At 48.3% G+C, this 19,795-nt stretch overlaps 4 protein-coding genes across 5 annotated transcripts in view; 3 read left to right on the plus strand and 1 right to left on the minus strand.

Annotated features, from left to right (window-relative positions):
- The window catches only part of LOC111944392 (uncharacterized), a 132,523-nt gene that overhangs the window by 63,543 nt on the left and 49,185 nt on the right, over window positions 1-19,795 (minus strand). The gene's annotated exons all lie outside the window — the stretch shown is intronic.
- The window catches only part of LOC147649073 (uncharacterized), a 219,371-nt gene that overhangs the window by 43,004 nt on the left and 156,572 nt on the right, over window positions 1-19,795 (plus strand). The window lies entirely within an intron of this gene.
- On the plus strand, window positions 976-13,588 carry LOC147649074 (uncharacterized). Its single transcript, XM_086865141.1, has 5 exons — window positions 976-6,717; window positions 8,084-8,437; window positions 11,007-11,194; window positions 12,675-12,795; window positions 13,427-13,588. Exons 1-5 carry the CDS (start codon window positions 6,204-6,206, stop codon window positions 13,495-13,497), a joined length of 1,248 nt encoding a protein of 415 aa, XP_086721267.1. The 5' UTR covers window positions 976-6,203; the 3' UTR covers window positions 13,498-13,588.
- LOC147649075 (uncharacterized) overlaps window positions 18,163-19,795 on the plus strand; it is a 165,466-nt gene continuing 163,833 nt past the window's right edge. Inside the window, exon 1 of the mRNA XM_086864975.1 lies at window positions 18,163-18,287. The gene's annotated coding sequence lies outside the window, so the exon portion shown is untranslated. The remainder of the gene's footprint in view (window positions 18,288-19,795) is intronic.

A 19,795-nucleotide genomic window follows, 5' to 3' on the forward strand; every position in this document is an offset into this window, starting at 1 on the left:
AAGCTTCTTTTCTTTCTTGTCACTGGTAGTTTATAAAGTCTCTTTTCATGTTGATCTTTCTTTCTCTCTCTCTCTGGATAAAAAGATTAATCCGCAAGTCTCATCTGGGTAATGAAAGAGTTAAAATCTTGCCCAGGCTTTTGTAGATGGTTTGGGGATCTCTGCTGAACAAGAGCTGGAGCCGTCTGCGATGTAAGGTTCTTCATGGCTGCTCTGGAGCGTGTGGTCGCTGCTCCAACCTGCTGCAAGTCCAAGGCTTCCTTCTTCCTTCACTGGGCAGTTTCTACTGAATGTAGTTACAGCAAAACCTGCAGCCGAGCCAGAGATCGGCTCGGCCCGGCCCGGGCCCGAGGAAAACCTTCCCCAGGCCCCCCCATCTCCCGGCCGGGAGACGGGGCAGGCCCGGCCCCATCCCCGCCCGGCCGCATGGCCTGGGCAGGGACGGGAGGCCTGGAGCTCTGCCACTCTTCACAGCCAGGAAACAAAGAGAGCCCAGAGAGCTCTGCTTTTACATTTTAAGGTAGGGTTCACAAGTTGATCCCACTTTTCAATGGCCTAAACTGCTGTCAATTCCCAGCAATGACCGATAATTGGTCAGGAGAAAAGACTCCAAGCACTTCCCAGCAACTCTAACTCCCTTAAAGGTAAAGTAACTCCATGACAGTTCGGCATCAGTGGTGTGTGGTGTATTGTAACTGTAACATGGAGAAGCTTAAAGGGATTTGAGGTGGCAATGCCCCTACAGCACGTACTTCTCCTTTGGGGTGCTTATTGGCACATTGGAAACAGGGTAACTTTGGGCAAGATTTATGTAAAGTTGATTGATTATTGTAATACATGGTGGCCAGGATATGACCCAGACAGTGGGGAAAAGTGGCCAAGAAATGGATCTTTGCAGTGTAACACCATTTTACAGTTGATGTTGTTCTGTAAGTGAGAGGGAAAATGGGATGAAGTTCCATATGTAGATTTGTTTTTCTATTTGAGAGACAAGCCAGAATGGCAGGCTGAGTGTGGATTGATGGCAGTTAAGGCATGTGTGAGTGATAAATGTGAGGTTTGTATAAAAGGAAAAGTTGTTTAGAGCACTTGGCATTAAAAGTAAATTTGTGTCAGGGGAAAGAGATGGATGTTGATTTACAAGTGGTTTCAGCAGAACCAAAAGAACCCAATTCTGTTTCGTCTGCCCCCACTTCACCCAATCCTATTTCATCCAACCCTATCTCACCTAATCCTACTTCACCTTTCCCTCTTTATCCTTCTCTACCGCCTTCACCTGATCCTTCTTCTCTGGGAGATGATCAAGATCTAACCGTGATACAAGGAAATGTGAAAAATGCTGGGGAGGAGGATAGAAGTAGCGAGGGATATGATAATAAATCAGCGACACCGGTGTCCCATCGGACTCGGTCAAAGCTTGCTCCGGTTCTGGGTAGAATGGGAAAAGTTCTAAAAGGGGAAATCTGAATGAAAATACCTGAATCAAAGACAGGACAAATTTTAATGATAAAAGAAAAACCAGTCCTTGCTATCCCTCGGAAATAGAGGATGCAGTAATTCCCTCTGTATGGGAAACAGACATACCAGGAAAATCTAAATTGGCACAACCAGTACATGTAGAATTAAAAGAAGGAGCAAATGCTGTACAAGTTAAACAGTATCCTAGAAAGGCGGAAGCATGAGAAGGAATAGTAAAGATTATTGAAAAGTTTTTGAAGTAGCAAATTATAGAAGAATGTGAATCAGAATCTAATACACCAATATTTCCAGTGAAGAAACCAAATGGTGAGTACAGACTAGTACAGGATTTGAGAGCAATAAATGGAATAACTAAAGATATTTACTCAGGGGTAGCTAATCCTTGCACATTGTTAACATCTGTGAAACAGAAAGAGAAATAGAAATGGTTTACTGTAATTGATTTAAAAGATGCCTTTTTCTGCATACCCCTTGACAAAGAAAGTAGGAAACTGTTTGTCTTTGAATGGGAAAATCCAGACAATGGATGGAAAACCCAGCTCACCTGGACACGACTCCCACAAGGATACAAGAACAGTCCAACCCTATTTGGAAGCCAGCTGGTTAACGAGCTGGAGATTTGGACTGAGAATGGGAAATTTCTGAGGGAGCAATACCTGCTGTGACAGTATGTTGATGATATACTGATAGCTACAGAGGAAAAAACAACCTGCATAAAGGTAACAATTGAAATTTTAAATCAGCTGGTATGAGAGGATATAAGGTGTCTAAAGAGAAGGCACAAATTGCCCAGCAGACTGTGATTTACCTGAGATGTGAAATCTCACAAGGGCAATGAAAGCTGGGTACTGATCATATTCAAGCTATTTGTGCCATTCCAGAACCCCAGAACCTGCATGAGCTGCGAGTCTTCCTCGGGATGTGCGGATGGTGCTGCCTGTGGATCATGGACTATGGACTAATTGCAAAACCCCTGAATGAAGCCCACAAGACACAGCCGTTTACCTGGGGCAAACCACAGGAGGAGACCTTCCTCAAACTGAAGGAGGCATTGACAACAGCTCCAGCATTAGGACTGTCTGACCTATCCAAAGATTTTCAGCTGTTTGTGCATGAAAGACTGCACCTAGCACTGGGAGTGCTGACCCAAGGTTTGGGAAGCTGGAAAAGGCTGGTAAGCTCCTTCTCCAAACAACTTGACCACGTGAGTGCTGGATGGCCTTCGTGCCTGTGGGCAGTTGCAGCCACCGTGATGCTGACACAAGAAACTAGGAAACTCACCATGGGTAGACACATAGATGTCTGTGTGCCACACATGGTGAGCACTGTTTTAGAACAAAAGGGGAGCCATTGGCTATCTCCAAGCAGGATGATGAAATTCCAGGTAATCCTGACTGAGCAGGATGATGTCACACTAAAGACAACTAACCTCTTGAATCCAGCTTTGTTCCTAGGTACCATAAACTGAAGAAGGCCCATTGGAACACGATTGTGTGGAAGTGATAGAACACACCTGTTCAGCTAGAGCTGAAAGATGTCCCACTGGAACAGGCAGACTGGGAGCTGTTTACAGGTGGAAGCAGTTTTGTGGAGAACAGGACCAGATACCCTGGATATGCAGTAACAACAACAGGTGCAGTGGTGGAGGCAAAGGCCTTGCCAGCAAACACATCTGCCCAACGAGCACAACTGGTTGCTTTAACCAGGGCATTAGAGCTGAGTGAAGGGAAGAAAGTAAATATCTGGACTGATTCAAAATATGCTTTTGGAGTGGTGCATGTACATGGGGCACTGTGGAAAGAAAGAGGACTGCTGCCTTCCCAAAACACACACATTAAACAGCAAGATGCAGTCCTGCAATTAAGAAAAGCGGTACAAAAGCCTGAGCAAGTAGCAATCATGCACTGTAAAGCTCACCAATCAGGAAGCTCCAAAATTCATGAGGGAAATCAGAAAGCAGACTGGACAGCCCGACAAGCTGCTCGAGAAGTGCAAACTGCAATGGCATTGATACCTTTAAAAACTCATGTATCTCAATTCAATTTACCTCCAGAACCAAAATATTCAATAGAGGATGAGAAATTGGGATGCTCACTGAATGCACAGAAGAATTCAGAAGGATGGTAGGTGACTACACAGGGACAAGTAGTGGTACCCCCCTTGAGAATGAGAGAAGTTCTACAAATTAAACAGAACAAATGTCATTGGGGTGCAGAGGCATTGGTGAAATTGGTCAAACTAAATTTAATTTCAGTACAGATGTTAACAATGGCAAAATCAGTAATGTCAAAATGTGAAATTTGCTTGAAGAACAATCCAGTGGCTAGACGACAGGCACAATTGAGGAAAATTGGGATAAGAGTAGAACCAGGAAATTATTGGCAAGAAGATTTTGTAGAATTACCAAGAACTCGAGGATATAAATATCTATTGGTAGGGGCTGACACATTTTCAGGATGGCCAGAAGCTCTTCCCTGTCACACAAATCAAGCAAAGGAGACAGTCAAGTGGTTTCTGCAAGAAATCATTCCAAGATTTGGGGTGCCTCTAGGAATATCATCAGAGAGGGGACCACATTTGATAGCCACGGCAGTGGGAGAGATGAGTAGGTTGCAGGGAATATCTTGGGATCTCCATACACCATAGAGACCCCAATCCAGTGGACAGGTACAGAGGATGAATCAGACCTTGAAGAGGCAAATCAGCAAAATATGCCAAGAAGCTAAATTGCAGTGGCCACAAGCTTTACCAATAGCACTGGTGAGGATTCGGATAAAGCCTAGAAGCGGGATGTCAGTCAGTCCTTATGAGATATTGTATGGGAAACCCTAGGAATCCCCTGAACCTAATCCAAATGTACATGTTACAGGGAAGCAAGAGGTGTAGAATTATGTTCTGTCTCTTGGAAAAGCTCTAGCTTGACTTTGGAGCACCCTTGTGTGGAATAGGCCACTGACTCTTGAGAATCCAGTTCATGGCATCCCCCCAGGAGATGAAGTGTACGGTAAAAGCTGGAAGGAAGAACCATGAAAAGAAAGGTGGAATGGACCCTATCAGGTACTGTTAACTACCTTGACAGCAGTCAAAGGAGCTGGACTGGATCCCTGCATACATTACACCAGAGTGAAGAAGGTTTCCCCTGCACTGTGGACTGCACAAACTGTAGGGCCAACAGAGCTGCAGATAAAGCGGGTTTGATTGTTTCAAATGTCTAGGTTGCTAGTGACTGTAATGGTGATTATTTGATGGCCTTTAGTGCCATCAGTTGGAATCAATGTTACCTTGAGATGTGAAATGCAAAAGGATCAGCTGACAGCTCTCCATTTTAGAATGAAGAGGGATGTGGGGGTGCAGCCAGAAACACAAGTGATAAAAGTCTCTAATACTATCCAGGCAGAAAATGGGATGATTGGATTAATTCAAGATTTTGCCAACATGCAAAACACCAGCAAAATAACTGCCTGTCTGCCAATACCAAAGGCACCAGGAGACCTAATAAGTTGGGGAATTATAACATCAAAATTTCCTGAAATACAAAAGAATAAAAGTGAAAATGTGAGCTGTGTATTGCAAATAGATTACGAGTACCAAAAGAAGACAGTGCTTGAAAATGCTGTGAAGCCAAAGTCTTCATCTCTATGGGATTGTCATGAAAATGGAGGAAAGTATGAACCAAAACTAGGCTGGTATGGGAAATTAGGGAATTATGGATAGTGTTATGAAGAGATAGCAAAGGTTATTAAAGAAAAGATTCCAGTGTCAAAATGGAAGTATGAAAGACAGGAAAGAAAAGATGGGGTTGAAGCTTGGGACAGTGCATGGTCAGTGAGTTTGCTTCAGAAATTCCAATATATGGCAGATACCCCTTGGTGCATGAAGTGGGAAGGCTCTGAAAATGAAACAGATCCACAAGTATGGAACACTGCAAGCAGTAGTAGAATGGAAGCAGACAAAGTGAATTGGTGGGTATGGAACAAAACTTAGGACTTGTTGGAGTCTGAGATACAGAGTGTGTGCCCTTGTTTCTAATACTTAGTTCTAGGAGTCAAAGAAACACTGAATTTCATATGACATGAAATTCATGAGCATGTTTTCATGGTGATACATGAAAACAAATGTTAAAGTTAGATAGGAAAAGTGTAAGTGTGTAGATTAGAAAGTTTCTTAAATCACTGGGTGAAAAAGTAGTTTAGAGAACAGGAGACAAGATGCAGGATTTAGGGCGTTGTCTCTTGTCCTTCTCCTTTCTCCTTCATGTTCTTCTCCGAGGGGTTTTTGGGTAGTAGTAAGTGATTGGGTAAAAAATGCCACAGTGCAGCGCACAGGTGTTGGGTCATTGGATCAAATATTTATTGGAATAAAGAAAAAAGGACTCCTCTGTCTCCTTTTTGGACATAAACTTCTGGCGTTTGTGGATTAATTTTCCTGACAATTGTTTCTAAAAATAACTTGAATAACAGGTACGATTTAGTTAGCAAAAATCAATTCCATTTATTACAGTAACAATCTTTGTCAATTAGTGTAATTCCTATGTAATTTCTCGTTTCCCACATGCATTTTTCACCTGCTCTTACCTGGCCTTATCTCCCCTCAGGCCCCGCTCGTCCTCGCCGAGTCCGGCCCGCGCCGGGGCCGCGCCGGGCGCGCGCGGGGCCGAACGCAGCGCCCCCCTCAGGCCGTTGCGCCGCGGCCGTTGCGGCGCCAGTCGGAGACAGATCGGTGCCATGGCGGAGCTGCCGCTGCCCGCCGGACTCAATGCCAGCACCTTCCCCGCCAAGCTGTGGCGGCTGGTGAACAGCCCCCGCGTCCGCTCCGTGCGCTGGGACAGCCAGGCCCAGGGCTTGCTCATCGACCGCTTCCTCTTCGAGCGGGAGCTGCTCAGCCCGGCCGGCGCCCACGGAGGGGGCGGCCAGGGGGCGGGGGCGGCCCCGGACTCCTTCAAAGCCACGCACTTTGGCAGTTTCGTGCGCCAGCTCAACCTCTACGGCTTCCAAAAGGTGCCGGCATGGCTTGGCTCAGCTGTGCCGGGCGATGCCGGGGCTTGGCTGCACTTTATGAACCCAAACTTCCGCCGCGACCGCCCCGAGCTCCTGCTCCGCATCAAACGCCTGACCAGGGCCAACAGGCAGAGACTGGCGGCGGGGCTGGAGGTGCGGAGCCGCCAGCCCAGCCGCCTCCAGCGGTTCCCCACGGAGCGGTCGCTGCCCGCCTTCCCCAGCGGGCAGCCGCCCAGAGCCCGTGAGACGGGGTGGGAGCTGCGGGCGCGGAGGGAGGCGTGGGCTTTGGCCGTGGGCGCTGCCCGGCCGGGCAGGAGCGGCCCCTGCCCGTGCTGGGGCTGCTCAGCGCTGCTGCCCCGGCCGGCACAGGGGCTGTCCTTGGGCAAGGCAGCTGTGCCGGCAGGGCCCGGGAGCTGTGCCGGGCTGCCGGGGGCTGCGGGACAGTCCCGCCGCGCCTGCGCTCGCCACACGCTGGCCCGCTCGGCCGGCAGCCGGCCCGGCCCTGTGCCGTGGCTGGCGCTGCTCATTGCGCGGCCCTGGGACGCTCGGGGAGCTCTCCGGGAGTGCGGCTGAGCCGAGGGCTTGGGCGTGCTCAGCCCCAGCGGGAGAGGGAGCCTCCTGTCCCATTTGGAGCAGAGGGGAGAAGAGCTGGCACTTGGGTTTCTGGCAGCTGCCTCCTGCCAAGGCTTGAACGGACAGGGGAGAGCTCAGTAGACAGGGAGCTGCTTGTTGCAAAGTGAATAAAATCCCATACACCCGTGTGTGTAGAGTTGTTTATTTCAGTGCTGGAGGTGAGGAGGATTTCTCCTCCTCATTCATCCACCTTTGTCAATTGCTGTGGTATATATTTAGAAATTATTGCTTGGTGTTACTATGTCATTATAACATATGGAACTAATAGACACAGTATATTATACACTCAGGAAGGAATTTACACAGTATAATCTCATGGCTATAGATAGTTCTTTTTCACTGTGCTTGTGCCTCCCCAATTTGGGGGTCGTTGGGGGTCTCTGACGAAGGCTTCCAAAGTCATCTTTGCATCTGAACTTTTCAACTTTGTCTTCAGAGCATGCACAGCTACGGTGTTCCTTGGTCTGTCTGGTCCTAACCGGTCTAATTGCTTTATTTTGTGGCTAATTGACTTGACGTTTGCTAATTTTTCATTAGTACTATACTTACCTCTCTCTGAAACTGACCACCTGGTGAGATTTTCATTTTTTTTTCCTGGGTCTCCAGCACTGAGCAACCAGTTAACCATATACTAGCCACCACAATGCATAGAAAGACGTCTATATCAGGTTAAATAGATCCATGAAGTTATGATTCAGGTTCTATTGATATCTGGTGATACTGATCTGTCAGGTTCTATTGATATCTTATAAGTCAACCTATAGAAGCAGCTTGTAAGTTTGACTTAAGTTCTATAGGCATCAAACCCCCCAAGACATGTGGTGATATTTTTCTTTCTCACCCTCTTTTGGGAGGAGGTGAGCTTTTGTCTTCCCTGACAAAAGCACACTTGCTGCCAAGGGAAACACAGCTGAGGAGCAGGAGTGACCCAGCCTTCCCTTTGCTTCCTTTCTTCTTCCCTCCCTGCTGCACAGCTCCCTTGTGCCAGAAGTGCGATGCTGCCTCACCTGAGGATTCAGAGCTGCCTCCAGGCCCTTGCAGGAGAAGTGCAGCTGCTCAGGAGAGTGAGGCTTCCCCAGCACCTGCCAAGAAAGTCTGTGCCACCTCTGGACTTGCTGGGGCTTCACCAGTGGAACCATCAAGAGAGCTCATCCAGAGATTTAATCTCCGCAAGCTCACGGTTCCACTGGTTCGCCTGGACCTGAAACGCCATCCTGAGCTCATGGTTCACCTCACTCCAGTCGACCCTGAAGCTGCTTGCAGGACCCTTGGACAGAGCAACAGCTGCTCATCTTCTCAGCAGCACAGCCCAGCCTGCCACCCATCAGGTAGGGAAAGAGTTTCTACCCTTCCTTTTCCAATAGCTCCTGGCAACTGAGCCTTTCAAGTGTTTTCCCTGAGTTCTCTGTCATGGCTAGATCTCAAGTGAGAATCACGGAGAAAGTGTACTAGGAAGTGGGACTGTGAATGCCAAAGGATTCTCTGCTCTTCCTGTCCTTCCAGCAGATGTGGAGGTTGTTGTGGGCATTTCCCAGACAGCCTGTCTGCTGTGGTGCAAGGGCAGGGTGAAAAATATTGCCCGACAGACAAGTGGTCAGTGTTAGGTGAACTCCCCTGTTTCTTGGAATGAAGTCCAACTAGGACGGTGATAGGATATTGCAGATGTTTCAGACTTACAGGCCTGCAAATCAGGCCATGCCACTGAAATGAGCTCTGTGTGACTCAGAACAGCTGCAGCTGCAGAACATGGCCTCACCTACAAGGTTGCTTTTAGAATAAACTCCCAGTTGAATTTCTCAGTGTGTGCCTGAAGATGCGGGCTCACCTTGGGTGAATGCACGTTCTGTGGCCTTCTGTGTTGAGAAACTCAAGCAGCCAAATCTAAAAGCTGCTGGGGAGATAGGGAAGGCTGTGATTCTAAAGTTGTTGTGTGCCTTTGGAGCAGAAGGGAGAAGAGCTGGCAGCTGGCTTTCTAGCGGTTGCCTCCTGCCCAGGAATGGCAGCGGAACACTTTTCCCAGACAGATGAATAAGTACGGGAGAGCTCAGTAGACAAGGAATTGGTTGTTGCAAAGCTTCAGAACATGTGGGGAATTTTCTCCTTCTCACCCTACTTGGGAGGATGGGAGCTTCTGTCTTGGGAGAAGTACAGTTGCTGCCAAGGGAAACACCCCTGAGGAGCAGTAGTGACCCAGCCTTCCCTTTGCTTCCTTTCTTCTTCCCTCCCTGCTGCACAGCTCCTTGGTGCCAGAAGCGCAGTGCTGCCTCACCTGAGGATTCAGAGCTGCCTCCAGGCCCTTCCAGGACAAGTCCAGATCCTCAAGGGCGTGAAGCTTCCCCAGCACGTGCCAAGAAAGTGTTTGCTACATCTGGACTTGGGGTTTCATCAGGCCAGCCAGGCACACACAGATTTCAATCCCAGCCAGAGCTCATGACTCCACCATTTCCTGCGCACCATCAAAGCACTTCTGTGGCCTCTCCAGAGAGCAGCAGCTGCACTTCTCCAGAGCAGCACTTGCCAGCCAACATCCCATCAGGTACGGAATGTGTCTCTCCCCTGGCTTTTCAGAAAGATCACAAAAAGTGACTGAAGTATTTTGCCGCGGTGCTCTGTCATGTGTCCATTTGATTGTGACAATCAGGTGTCAAGGGTACTAGGAAGCAGGATCATGAATATCAAAACAATCTCTGTCTGCTTTTCCCATCCTTGCTGCAGATTTGGAGGATGTTCTGGCCATTTTCCAGGCAGCCTCTGTGTAGAGGTCAAAGGGCGAGGCAAAGAACATTTCTCCACAACTGGTCGGTGTCAGGTGAACTCCCATTTTTCTTTGGATGAAGCCAAACTAGGACTCTGATGGGATATTGCAGAGTTTACAGATTGTCTTTTGTTGAGATGAAATACAAGGGATGGCACCACCGTGCTTTGAGATGATTTATTGCTTAAGTAGCCCAATAAGAGATCAGTCCCGAGGCGTGAGATTTACAGGCAACAAGTCAACCACAGCTCGAGGAAGTTACGAGTTTCTTCTCCGCATGGCAATATATAACTTTTTAGTCCAGTAGACAGTTGACACCAAGTTTGTTTTCACTTATTAAGCTCTTATCACCTTTACTTGATTTTGCCACACTGCGTCTGTCTTTTAACCAACGAGCTAACAGGTCACGTATTCACACACACTTCTGTTATAGTTCCTAGATCTCTAACTTAATTTATAAATCACACTATTACACTTGGTACCTCCAACTATTTTACTTAATATAATTTCTTACTTACTCTAGGCATATTCTTACTTGCAACTGTAAGAACATAGGTTTATAATTAGTCTACCTAATGTCTGTCTACTTTCATCACTCCATTAATCCAGGCTTTTTCTAAGGCTGCAGATTTTCCATTTCCAACAGTCTCTCCCGCAAATAATGCTATGAGATTTCAGTGCACGCTGGGAGTCCCCAGAACAGTTGCAGCTGCAGACCATGGCCTCACCTCCATGGTTGCTCCTTAGAATAAACTCGCAGTTGAAGTTTAGCATGAGTGTCTGCACCTCTGGCCTCTTCCTGGGTGAATGCACTTTCTGTGGTCTCTTGCGATGAGAAACTCAAGCAGCCAAATGCCAAAGCTGCTGGGAAGATGCAAAAGGCTGTGATTAAAGGTGATTATGTCTGTGTGTATGTCTAGATCAGTTTCCCAAGCCATACTTTAATCTATGTACATGTTGATTAGGATAATACTTTTGAAGGGGAAGAGCTCACTCTTCCAATTCCCTGGGAAGTTTTTAATACCTTTCTGGAGTTGAGGTTGCTGTGCGCTTCCTGTGATGTTTGATCCAAGGCAGCAATAAAGCTCTGCGTCCCAAAGCCTCATTTTGGAGCCTCACCCATGTTTTTTGGATTCTTCCAGCCGCCCTGGGCACTTCAGTCCCAAGTGCTCCAGCTGGCAGTGCTGGTTATGCAGCATGGAGAGCCCCAAGCTGGGTATGGAGTACTCCTGGGGAAGAGGAATTGCCACCGCTGGATCTGGACCTTGTTCTAGAGACACTGGAGGAGATGCTTTCACCATCTGTGCCTGAAAGGTCTCCCTCTGCTCAGGTAACTCCATTGGCCAGGGATGAAAGGGGCTGGACTGAGAGCTTCTGAATGTTGTTGCATGGCTGAGAAGCAAAGGCTTCTTGAATTCAGCTGGGAATGGACACAGAAGGATTTGCTTGTTCAAGCAAGATTTGCTAAGGAAGAGGGAATGAAAAGGGGAGATAGCCCTTAAGTGAGGATGAGAGGTGTTTGCCAGGTTTGGATGCTCCTTTTTCTGGGAAGAATCCCTGGTGCAGGGGCATTTGTGGGGAGGAAGTGGAAGCTTGGTGGGTTCTAACAGGCTTTGTTTGATGGCAAAGAAGAGAAGAGCGTTTGGAGAATTGCCCCTGAAGGCAGAGTGGGAGGGTGTCAGTAGCAGATGTGGGCTCTGCCTCTCTTGGGCTGGAAGGCCAAGGCAAAGCAAGGGCTGGGCTGCAGCTGCTCCTGCAGCTTCTGCTGCTGCTGTGTGAGCCCTGCTGTGCGTGTAGGCATTGCCAGAGCTGTGTGTGGGGATGGGCTGGAGCTGCAGTTGTCTTGCCCTGTCAGGAACCTGGTGCCTGCAGTCCAGTTTCCAGCTGGGAAATGCTCAGCTGGGCAAACTGGCCAGTCTTGCTCTCCATGTTCCAGAGCTCAGTCACCTTGTGGGAAGAAGAGATGGGTGTTGCCAGACAGTCCCTGCAAAGCTGCAGCCTGCATGAGACTGTTGTGCTTAGGGCTGTGGTGGGAAGAGCACATCCCTGTGCCAGGAGCTAGCAGGACTCCATCCTTAGCGCCCACTCCATGGCTTGAGTGTCATCCCCACGCTCAACAGCCTTGTCAGCCTTGACAGCTCTTGGAGCATGTTGGAGAAGTCAGTGTTTTGGACTGTTGAAGGCCTCTGGGGCCCAGAGCTCCTTGTTAGGAAGAAGGGATGAAGTGTGTGAGCCGTGGAGTCTTCAGGGGGCAGATGTCTTGGTTTTGAGGCACCATGACTTGTGTGATTGGTGAGAAGGACAAGGTTGGTTCTGGCCATGAAATGGTTAAGGACTCCTTTAAGCCAAGGGGCTCCTCCTGTGTTGAAGAGCAGTTCAACCAGGGCCCATTAGCCCTTGTGTTTGACAGATTCCCTCTTGGACTTTGGAATCCCTTTTTTCTTAAGTCTTCTCTCTTCCCAGACTGGCCTGGAGTGTTCAGTTTCTGCATTGGCACAGGCCTTTTTGCATCTTATTTTACAACTTTGCCAAAGAATTTCTCTTCTTTCATTTAATATGCAGAGCCATTGCATGGGTAGATTTCTTGTTGAGGAAGGGCAGACTGGAGGTAGGGAGGGGGATTTTTTGGAACTGCCCATATCTTCTTGCCAAGCGTGATGAGCCTTTGTCTTCTGCAAACTCCCGTGTATATACCAGTTTTCAAAAGCAATTTGTTGGTGCACAGAAGGAAATCTGGCAGGCTCTGATTGTATCCCTGCAGAATCTATTGGTTGATCTTTGCGTTTCCTTCTTTCTGTTTTTCTTTTCAGGTCAATCCTAGTGTTGCCCGTGGCTCTTCAGGAGGGGAGGCTGTGAACAAGGCTGCAGCAGAGGGAGCTTTGCCTGCTTGCAGGAGCTGTGTGAACGTTTGCCAGGAGCCCCAGGAGCTTGGTAAGGAGTGAGCCCAGCCTGCTTTAGAGAGATGGGAGACAGCTGCTCTGAGCCTGCCTCTGACAGGAAGGGAGATGAGAAGAGTTGAGTTCTTGTCTGCAGCAGGGTTGGTGCTTCCTGGTGCCTTTAGTTCCAATCCTGCACTGGCACAAGCTCCCCGAGCCCTGCCCCTCCATGCTTTTCCAGAGGCTCTGACACCGAGTCCTCTGCTGTGGCAAGAGAGCCGGCAATAAACCTGAGCTGGTGGCAGTTGTGTCACCAAGCTGCGTGTCCCAATTGGTTCCCAGCTCACAGCAGCCTTCAGCTTCAGCCACTGCAGTGAGGACTGACGTCTCTGCGTCAGCCCAGAGAAAGAACAAGGCTGGGCTTCTTTGTGGCAGCTGGCACTGTCTGTGTTTCAAGCTCTCGGGGGTGCCATTTGCACTGGGAGGGTTGTGAATTGATTGGCGTACTTCAAAACTTCACAAGACTGGAAAACTTGGAAGGATCCCTGTTCCCTTTAAAGAGCATTCTCAAGTGAGAGTGTGCCTTTCAGGCCATCTTTGACAGCCTTTGCTAGCAGGACAGTTTACTTGCAAAGGGAAAGCTACACGGAGGCCAGCATTGACTGAGAGTTGCCTTTCCTTGCCAGATATCCATGTGATCTACCTGGCCAGAAGGGCTGCCCTGCGTGGGAAGAAGGATCAGGGGGAGAGCCTGTGACCATCGGGCAGGTGGCATCCCTCTCTTTATAGATACAGTTAGAGATTTTTTATCTTGATTTATTTATACATATAGTTACAAGTATAGATTGATAGAGTTGTATTTATAGGTGTTTCTATTTATCCATCTGTAGCATTTGTATATATAGTTATGCATGCAATAGGATTTTATTTCTATGTATACAGTTACATTTATAGATTTTCAAATTTGCATAGATATATGTAGAGAGTAACATTTATATGCACACACAGTTACATTTATAAATGTGCATAGTTCTTTAGTTAGAGCTCTATGGATGTAGAGGTCCATAGATTGAGCTGTGTAGGCTGCATTTTTGCCTCTTTCCTCCTTGGCTGCCTTTTTCATCTCTTGTTTTTCCCGCTGTGCCCCTTGTGTCCCTCTGTGCTGGGTCCGAGCTGGGGCCGGGCCAGGCGGAGCAGCAGTTGCAGCCCTGGCTGTCCCTGGAGCGGTGGGAGCTGCCGCTGGCCCCAGGCACTGTCCTGTGAGGAGCTGCTGAAGGACGCTGAGACTGAGGGGGCTGAGGAGGCGCTGATGCTGAAGGGACCTTGCAAACCTTGAGGTGTGAGGGGCACTGAGGGCTGTGGGGGAGCAGAGGGCCATGGTGGCACGGAGGTGACAGAGGCACGGGCTGAGGGCTGTGCCGGCTCTGAGGGGACACAACGGCTCAGAAGGGACAGAGCGGGGGGAGAGGCCTGGGAGAGGCCCAAGAAACTGAAGAGGGGGCTGGGGCTTTGCCGAGAGGACGGCGGGGCTGAGGGGATGGAGGGGGCCAGGAGGGAGCACACAGAGCTCAGGGACTGCAGCTCTGCCAGGCCTTGGAACCGATTCCAGAGCCTCCACTTTTGCCACCACAGCTGTGCTGAAGAGCTTGAGGACAGGCAGACACTGAGAGGAGCCAGCAGGGAGAAGCTGAAGGCCTGGAGCAAGAGCAGTGAGCAGGGATGTGCTGGGGCCACGCGAGAGCCTGGGTGAGGCCCCAGGGCCGGTGAGGCCGGGCAGGGCTGAGGGAGGCGTGGGCTTTGGCCGTGGGCGCTGCCCGGCCGGGCAGGAGCGGCCCCTGCCCGTGCTGGGGCTGCTCAGCGCTGCTGCCCCGGCCGGCACAGGGGCTGTCCTTGGGCAAGGCAGCTGTGCCGGCAGGGCCCGGGAGCTGTGCCGGGCTGCCGGCAGATGCGGGACAGTCCCGCCGCGCCTGCGCTCGCCACACGCTGGCCCGCTCGGCCTGCTTGTTCTTGCCAACCCTCCTGGGGAGGCTCGGAGATTTTCGCTTCCCTGCTGGAAGTGCAGCTGCTGCCAAGGGAAAGGTCCCAGCACTGACTCGCTGTTCCCTTTGCCTCCCAGATGTCCCATCTGCTGTCCCTGTCCAGGAGAGCTGCTCTGCATGGCAGGAAAAGACTGAGGGAGAGGCTTTGAAGATGGGGCGGCTGATTTGTTCTTATGCAGTTGTATGGATATTTAGATTGGGACAGTGACATTTGTATCTTTTCAAATAGTTTTGTTTTATATATCTATATGTATATGTATTTTATAAAATATGTAATATTTAATCTGTATTTCCATCTGTAGATTGTTCTATATGTATATCTAGAGGTATTTAGTTCTATTTCGACATGTATGAAGAGGTATAGTTGTAGAAGTCTATCGAATTCTTAGTACAGGGTTTTTTAGAGGGAGACACCGATAATTTTGTATTTCTAGATGGGCTGTAAACTTGTAGTAATCTGTAATAAATTAAGTTGTTAAACACCTCATTGATCTTTGTCTATAGTGACTTGTAGAGGTTAGCAATAAGTTACATTTTTGCTAACTGAAGTTGGTATTTGTATATTTTTACGTGGCATTGTTGTGCTAATATAATAAATTACTATTTTTCAACTTAATTGAGAATTTTATAATTCTGCATTGTCAGCGCATGTGTAGCAGTTTGTAATAAATGACATTTTTCAACTGAAATGGATTCATGTGTATTTGTAGCTCAGCTGTGCGGCTGCAGCAATCTGCAAGCAATGACATTTATCAGCTGAGATGGGTGGTTTGTGATTTGTGCTCTCCAAAGCAATGGGCAGATGGAAATGCCATGACGCTGGAGGATTTTGGTGATGAAAATCTCCAGCCACGCCCAGCACATGCCCCACTTGCGCTCAGGCTGGGCAAGGGAAGCGCAGATTTGGGATGGCAGCAGAGCCACACGTTGGCTCAGAACTCGCTGCACAGGCCTGCTGAGAAAACTCTGGGACTCTGCTGCGCGTACAACTCCAAGCAGGAGGCAGCGGGGCAGGAGAAAGCATTCACCATGAAAAAACAAAGAGAAATTGTGTCCAAACAGATGTGAGGATACTCTGGGAGTTTGATCAAATGCTCTAACTCAGCACTGCCTGGGCTCATTTTCAGCAAAACTAGTTTGTTAAAAGCTGAACACCTTCCAGGAAAGAGAGATTGCTCTATCTTTGGTTCAGGAATGGCACGGTGACCAATCCCAGGTCACTCGGTCCATTTGCACCCAACACCAATGTGATGGATGGCAAAAATGGCATTTATTGGTGAAGAATTTGACACTTTATAACCTAGGTTCACAGTGTCACTCCCATCTGCTTTCATCACAGCTAAGTGCTATTGGCTAATTACGGGGGTCATTACCATAAACTATGGAGGAGGGGGGTGACTCCATCTTTCCATTACATCCCGATATCTTCCGACCGCCGGGCCCTAGCTGACCACATTTCCACCCCTCCTAATGCTTAACTAAATTTTCTAGAATATGAGTTGTATTAGTCTTCTAAGTTCTAACGTTATCTGTTTTTAATAATTTTATCTAATTTATCTATATTATGAAAAGTTTTAAAAGTAGATATAATAGACGTGAGTAAAAATATAAGGTGCACTATACTTAAGTAAAAAGGTTAAATACTTATTAAATAGACACCGCAGTGTTTCATTAACAAACAATAAGGCACAGGAGGTGACCAAGTGCATTCTTGGAGCATCTGCTGTCTTTCTACAAACAGGATGTTGACCCTCTCTAGTTGGCTCTTGACAAAAGACACAAGCTCATTTAAAACATGGTCCAAAGTTTAGCACCAGTAAGATCATTACGATTGGCCCGATCAGAGTGGACACCAGGCTGGTCAGCCACGGAGACTAGTTAAACAGCGATTCGAAGCACCCTTGTTGAGCCTCTCTATCTCTCTTTCTCTGGGCTAATCTTTCCCTCAGTTCAGCCATAGAATCTCTGACCGCTCCAGTGTGATCAGCATAAAAGCAGCACTCTTCTTTCAGGGCGGCACAGAGGCCTCCTTGCTGCATTAGCAGAAGATCTAGCCCACATCTATTTTGTAAGACAACCTCAGAGAGTGAGGACAGAGACTTCTCTAAAAGAAAGATGGATCTTTCAATCCTCTGCAGGTCCTCATCCATCGCCATCTGCAGCTGAGAGAACCCTTGCTGTTGGGTGTCTCGTTAGGGACTTTTAGATTAGGTTCTTTTTCCCTTTCAACTGAAGATTGAGGAGAGGGAGGCAGTTTTCTCTTGTTCGGTCTCAGTTGTTTATTCTTCTTTTATCAGCATTGCAAGGTACAAGGAGCTATGTGCACTATGATAGAAAAGGGGTAAAATGGCTAACAAAGATCCTCTTCAGGTCCATTTACCCAATTAACAGATGCCAACTAAATTATTTTTCTTAGTGACCCAAAGACCCAACACCTGTGCGCTGCACTGTGACATTTTTTACCCAATCACTTACTACTACCCAAAAACCCTTAAGAGAAGAACATGAAGAAGAAAGGAGAAGGACAAGAGACAACACCCTAAATCCTGCATCTTGTCTCCTGTTCTCTAAACTACTTTTTCACCCAGTGATTTAAGAAACTTTCTAATCTACACACTTATACTTTTCCTATCTAGCTTTAACATTTGTTTTCATGTATCACCATGAAAACATGCTCATGAATTTCATGTTATATGAAATTCAGTGTTTCTTTGAATCCTAGAACTAAGTATTAGAAACAAGGGCACACACTCTGTATCTCAGACTCCAACACCAGAGTGAGCTAGTGAGGAAAATGCCTGGCCTGGCTGGGCAGGGAGCTTTTGCAGGGACACAGGAAAAAGATGAGGGTGCATCACCTTTGGACACAGGGACAGGCAACTCAGGAAATGTTTAAGGATGTCGTTAGGTCCTGCAGAAAGAAAAGAAGAGAGGTGAAAGCTGAATGAGAGCTTAACGTTGCTGCTTCTGTGAAGGATAATATATCACATCTCACGGGAGCTGATCTGGCTCTGTCACTTGGGCCTGCACAGGAGTGGGTCACACCCCAGGAGCAGGATGAGCCCAGCTGTGACTAGAGTACTCTACGGGTTTTAGCTGTCACTCTGCTCTGAGGGGGCAAGGACAAGAGGGAGGTCTTTTGCATGGGATAACAGAGGATTTATTGCTCTGGGGAATGTTGGGGGCAAAAGACAGAAAATGTGAGCGTGCAACAGCTGAAATAGGGAGGTGGTTCAAAGGGAGGGTCCAAAGCATCAGCTAATCAGAGATATCCTGGGCAGGGTAAAAGGCAGGGTTCACAAAATCATCATCCAATTGAGGCCCAAAGCACCAAGGATCCACTGTGACTCCACGGAGTGTCATGGAACCGTGGAGACCATTGTGACACTGCAGGGCCTCATGGAACCATTCTGACACCAAGCTGGCTGGGAGTGTGGATGTGCTGGAGGGCAGGAGGGCTCTGCACAGGGAGCTGGACAGGCTGGATGCAGGGCCCAAAGCCAACAAGGTGAGGTTGAACAAGACCAAGTGCCGGCTCCTGCACTTTGGCCACAACAAGGCCTGCAGTGCTCCAGGCTGGGGCCAGAGTGGCTGGACAGCGACCAGGCAGAAAGGGAGCTGGGCCACTGATGGACAGCAGGCTGGACATGAGGCAGCAGTGTGCCTAGGTTGTCAAGAAGGCCAATGGCCCCTGGCCTGCATCAGGAATGGTGTGGCCAGCAGGAGCAGGGCAGGGATTCTTCCCCTGTGCTGGGCACTGCTGAGGCCACACCTCGAGTGCTGTGTCCAGTGCTGGGCCCCCAATTGAGGAAGGCCATGGAGGGGCTGGAGCGTGTCCAGAGAAGGGCAACAAGGCTGCTGAGGGGTCTGGAGCACAAGTCCTGTCAGGAGTGGCTGAGGGTGGTGGGGTTTAGCTCTAGCTAAAATCAGTTGATTACTTCCTTCTTTCTGTGAGATATGGATTAGGAGAAGGGCAAATCAGGCTTAAAATTTAAATAAAAAGAACTTTATGATCAGGTCTACAAGAATAAGAAACAAGAATAAAAGTTCCAGAAACTTTTCCTCCCCCCAGACCCAACTTTTCCTTTCCCAAGTGACACGACAGAGACAAAACCTGGGATGTTAAAGCAGTGCCAGCTATACAATAGTCTTTTCATCAGTCTGTCCAGGGAGAGGAGTTTTCTCTTGTCATGCCATGGAGAGTTCTCCACAAGAAGCAGTTTTCTTGTTGCTTTTCATTTCTACAAACGGCAGTCACCCGGGCACAAACTCTGCCCTCTCCTCCCATTTTCACACCACTCTGAGGTGTGTTCATGGGCCATGAGCTAAGGGGTTTTATTTTAAGGATGAGTTAAGGAGTTGTGCTTCTGTGCCAATCTCTTCAGAGGCAGCTTGAACTCCTTCATAGGCAGCTAAGATTTCCTTCTCTGTGGGAGTGTAGTTGGCTTCAGACCCTCTGTAGCCTCGGCTCCAGAATCCCAGTGGTCGGCCTCGAGTCTCCCCAGGCACTTTCTGCCAAAGGCTCCAGAACAAGCCATTGTTCCCGGCTGCAGAGTAGAGCACGTTCTTCACATCTGGTCTTGTTCTGACTGGGCCAAGGGCTACTTCATGAGTGATCTCCTGCTTAATTTAGGCAAAGGCCTTTTGTTGTTCAGGGCCCCAATGGAAATCATTCTTTTTTCGGGTGACCAGGTAGAGAGGGCTCACGATCTGGCTGTACTCAGGAATGTGCATCCTCCAAAAACCTATGGCACCTAGGAAAGTTTGTGTTTCCTTCTTGCTGGCTGGTGGAAACATTGCAGTGATCTTGTTGATGACATCAGTAGGAATCTGACGCCGTCCGTCTTGCCACTTTACTCCCAGGAACTGGATCTCATGAGCTGGTCTCTTAACTTTGCTCTTCTTGATGGCGAAACCAGCTTCCAGAGAACCTGGATGATTTTCTCTCCTTTCTCAAACACTTCTGCAGCCGTATTTCTCTAATCAATGATGTCATCTATGTACTGTAGATGTTCT

This window comes from Cyanistes caeruleus, chromosome 28 (genome assembly GCF_971803275.1).
Source record: "Cyanistes caeruleus chromosome 28, bCyaCae1.hap1.1, whole genome shotgun sequence".
In the NCBI taxonomy this organism is placed as follows: domain Eukaryota; kingdom Metazoa; phylum Chordata; class Aves; order Passeriformes; family Paridae; genus Cyanistes; species Cyanistes caeruleus.

Bases quoted from the DNA above. Each gene is read 5' to 3' on its own strand.
- LOC147649074 (XM_086865141.1), top strand. From the start codon at position 6,204: ATGGCGGAGCTGCCGCTGCCCGCCGGACTCAATGCCAGCACCTTCCCC. The intron at 8,438-11,006 runs GTAGGGAAAGAG...GGATTCTTCCAG, and splicing joins CCCAGCCTGCCACCCATCAG to CCGCCCTGGGCACTTCAGTC. The intron at 12,796-13,426 runs GTAAGGAGTGAG...TTTCCTTGCCAG, and splicing joins CCAGGAGCCCCAGGAGCTTG to ATATCCATGTGATCTACCTG.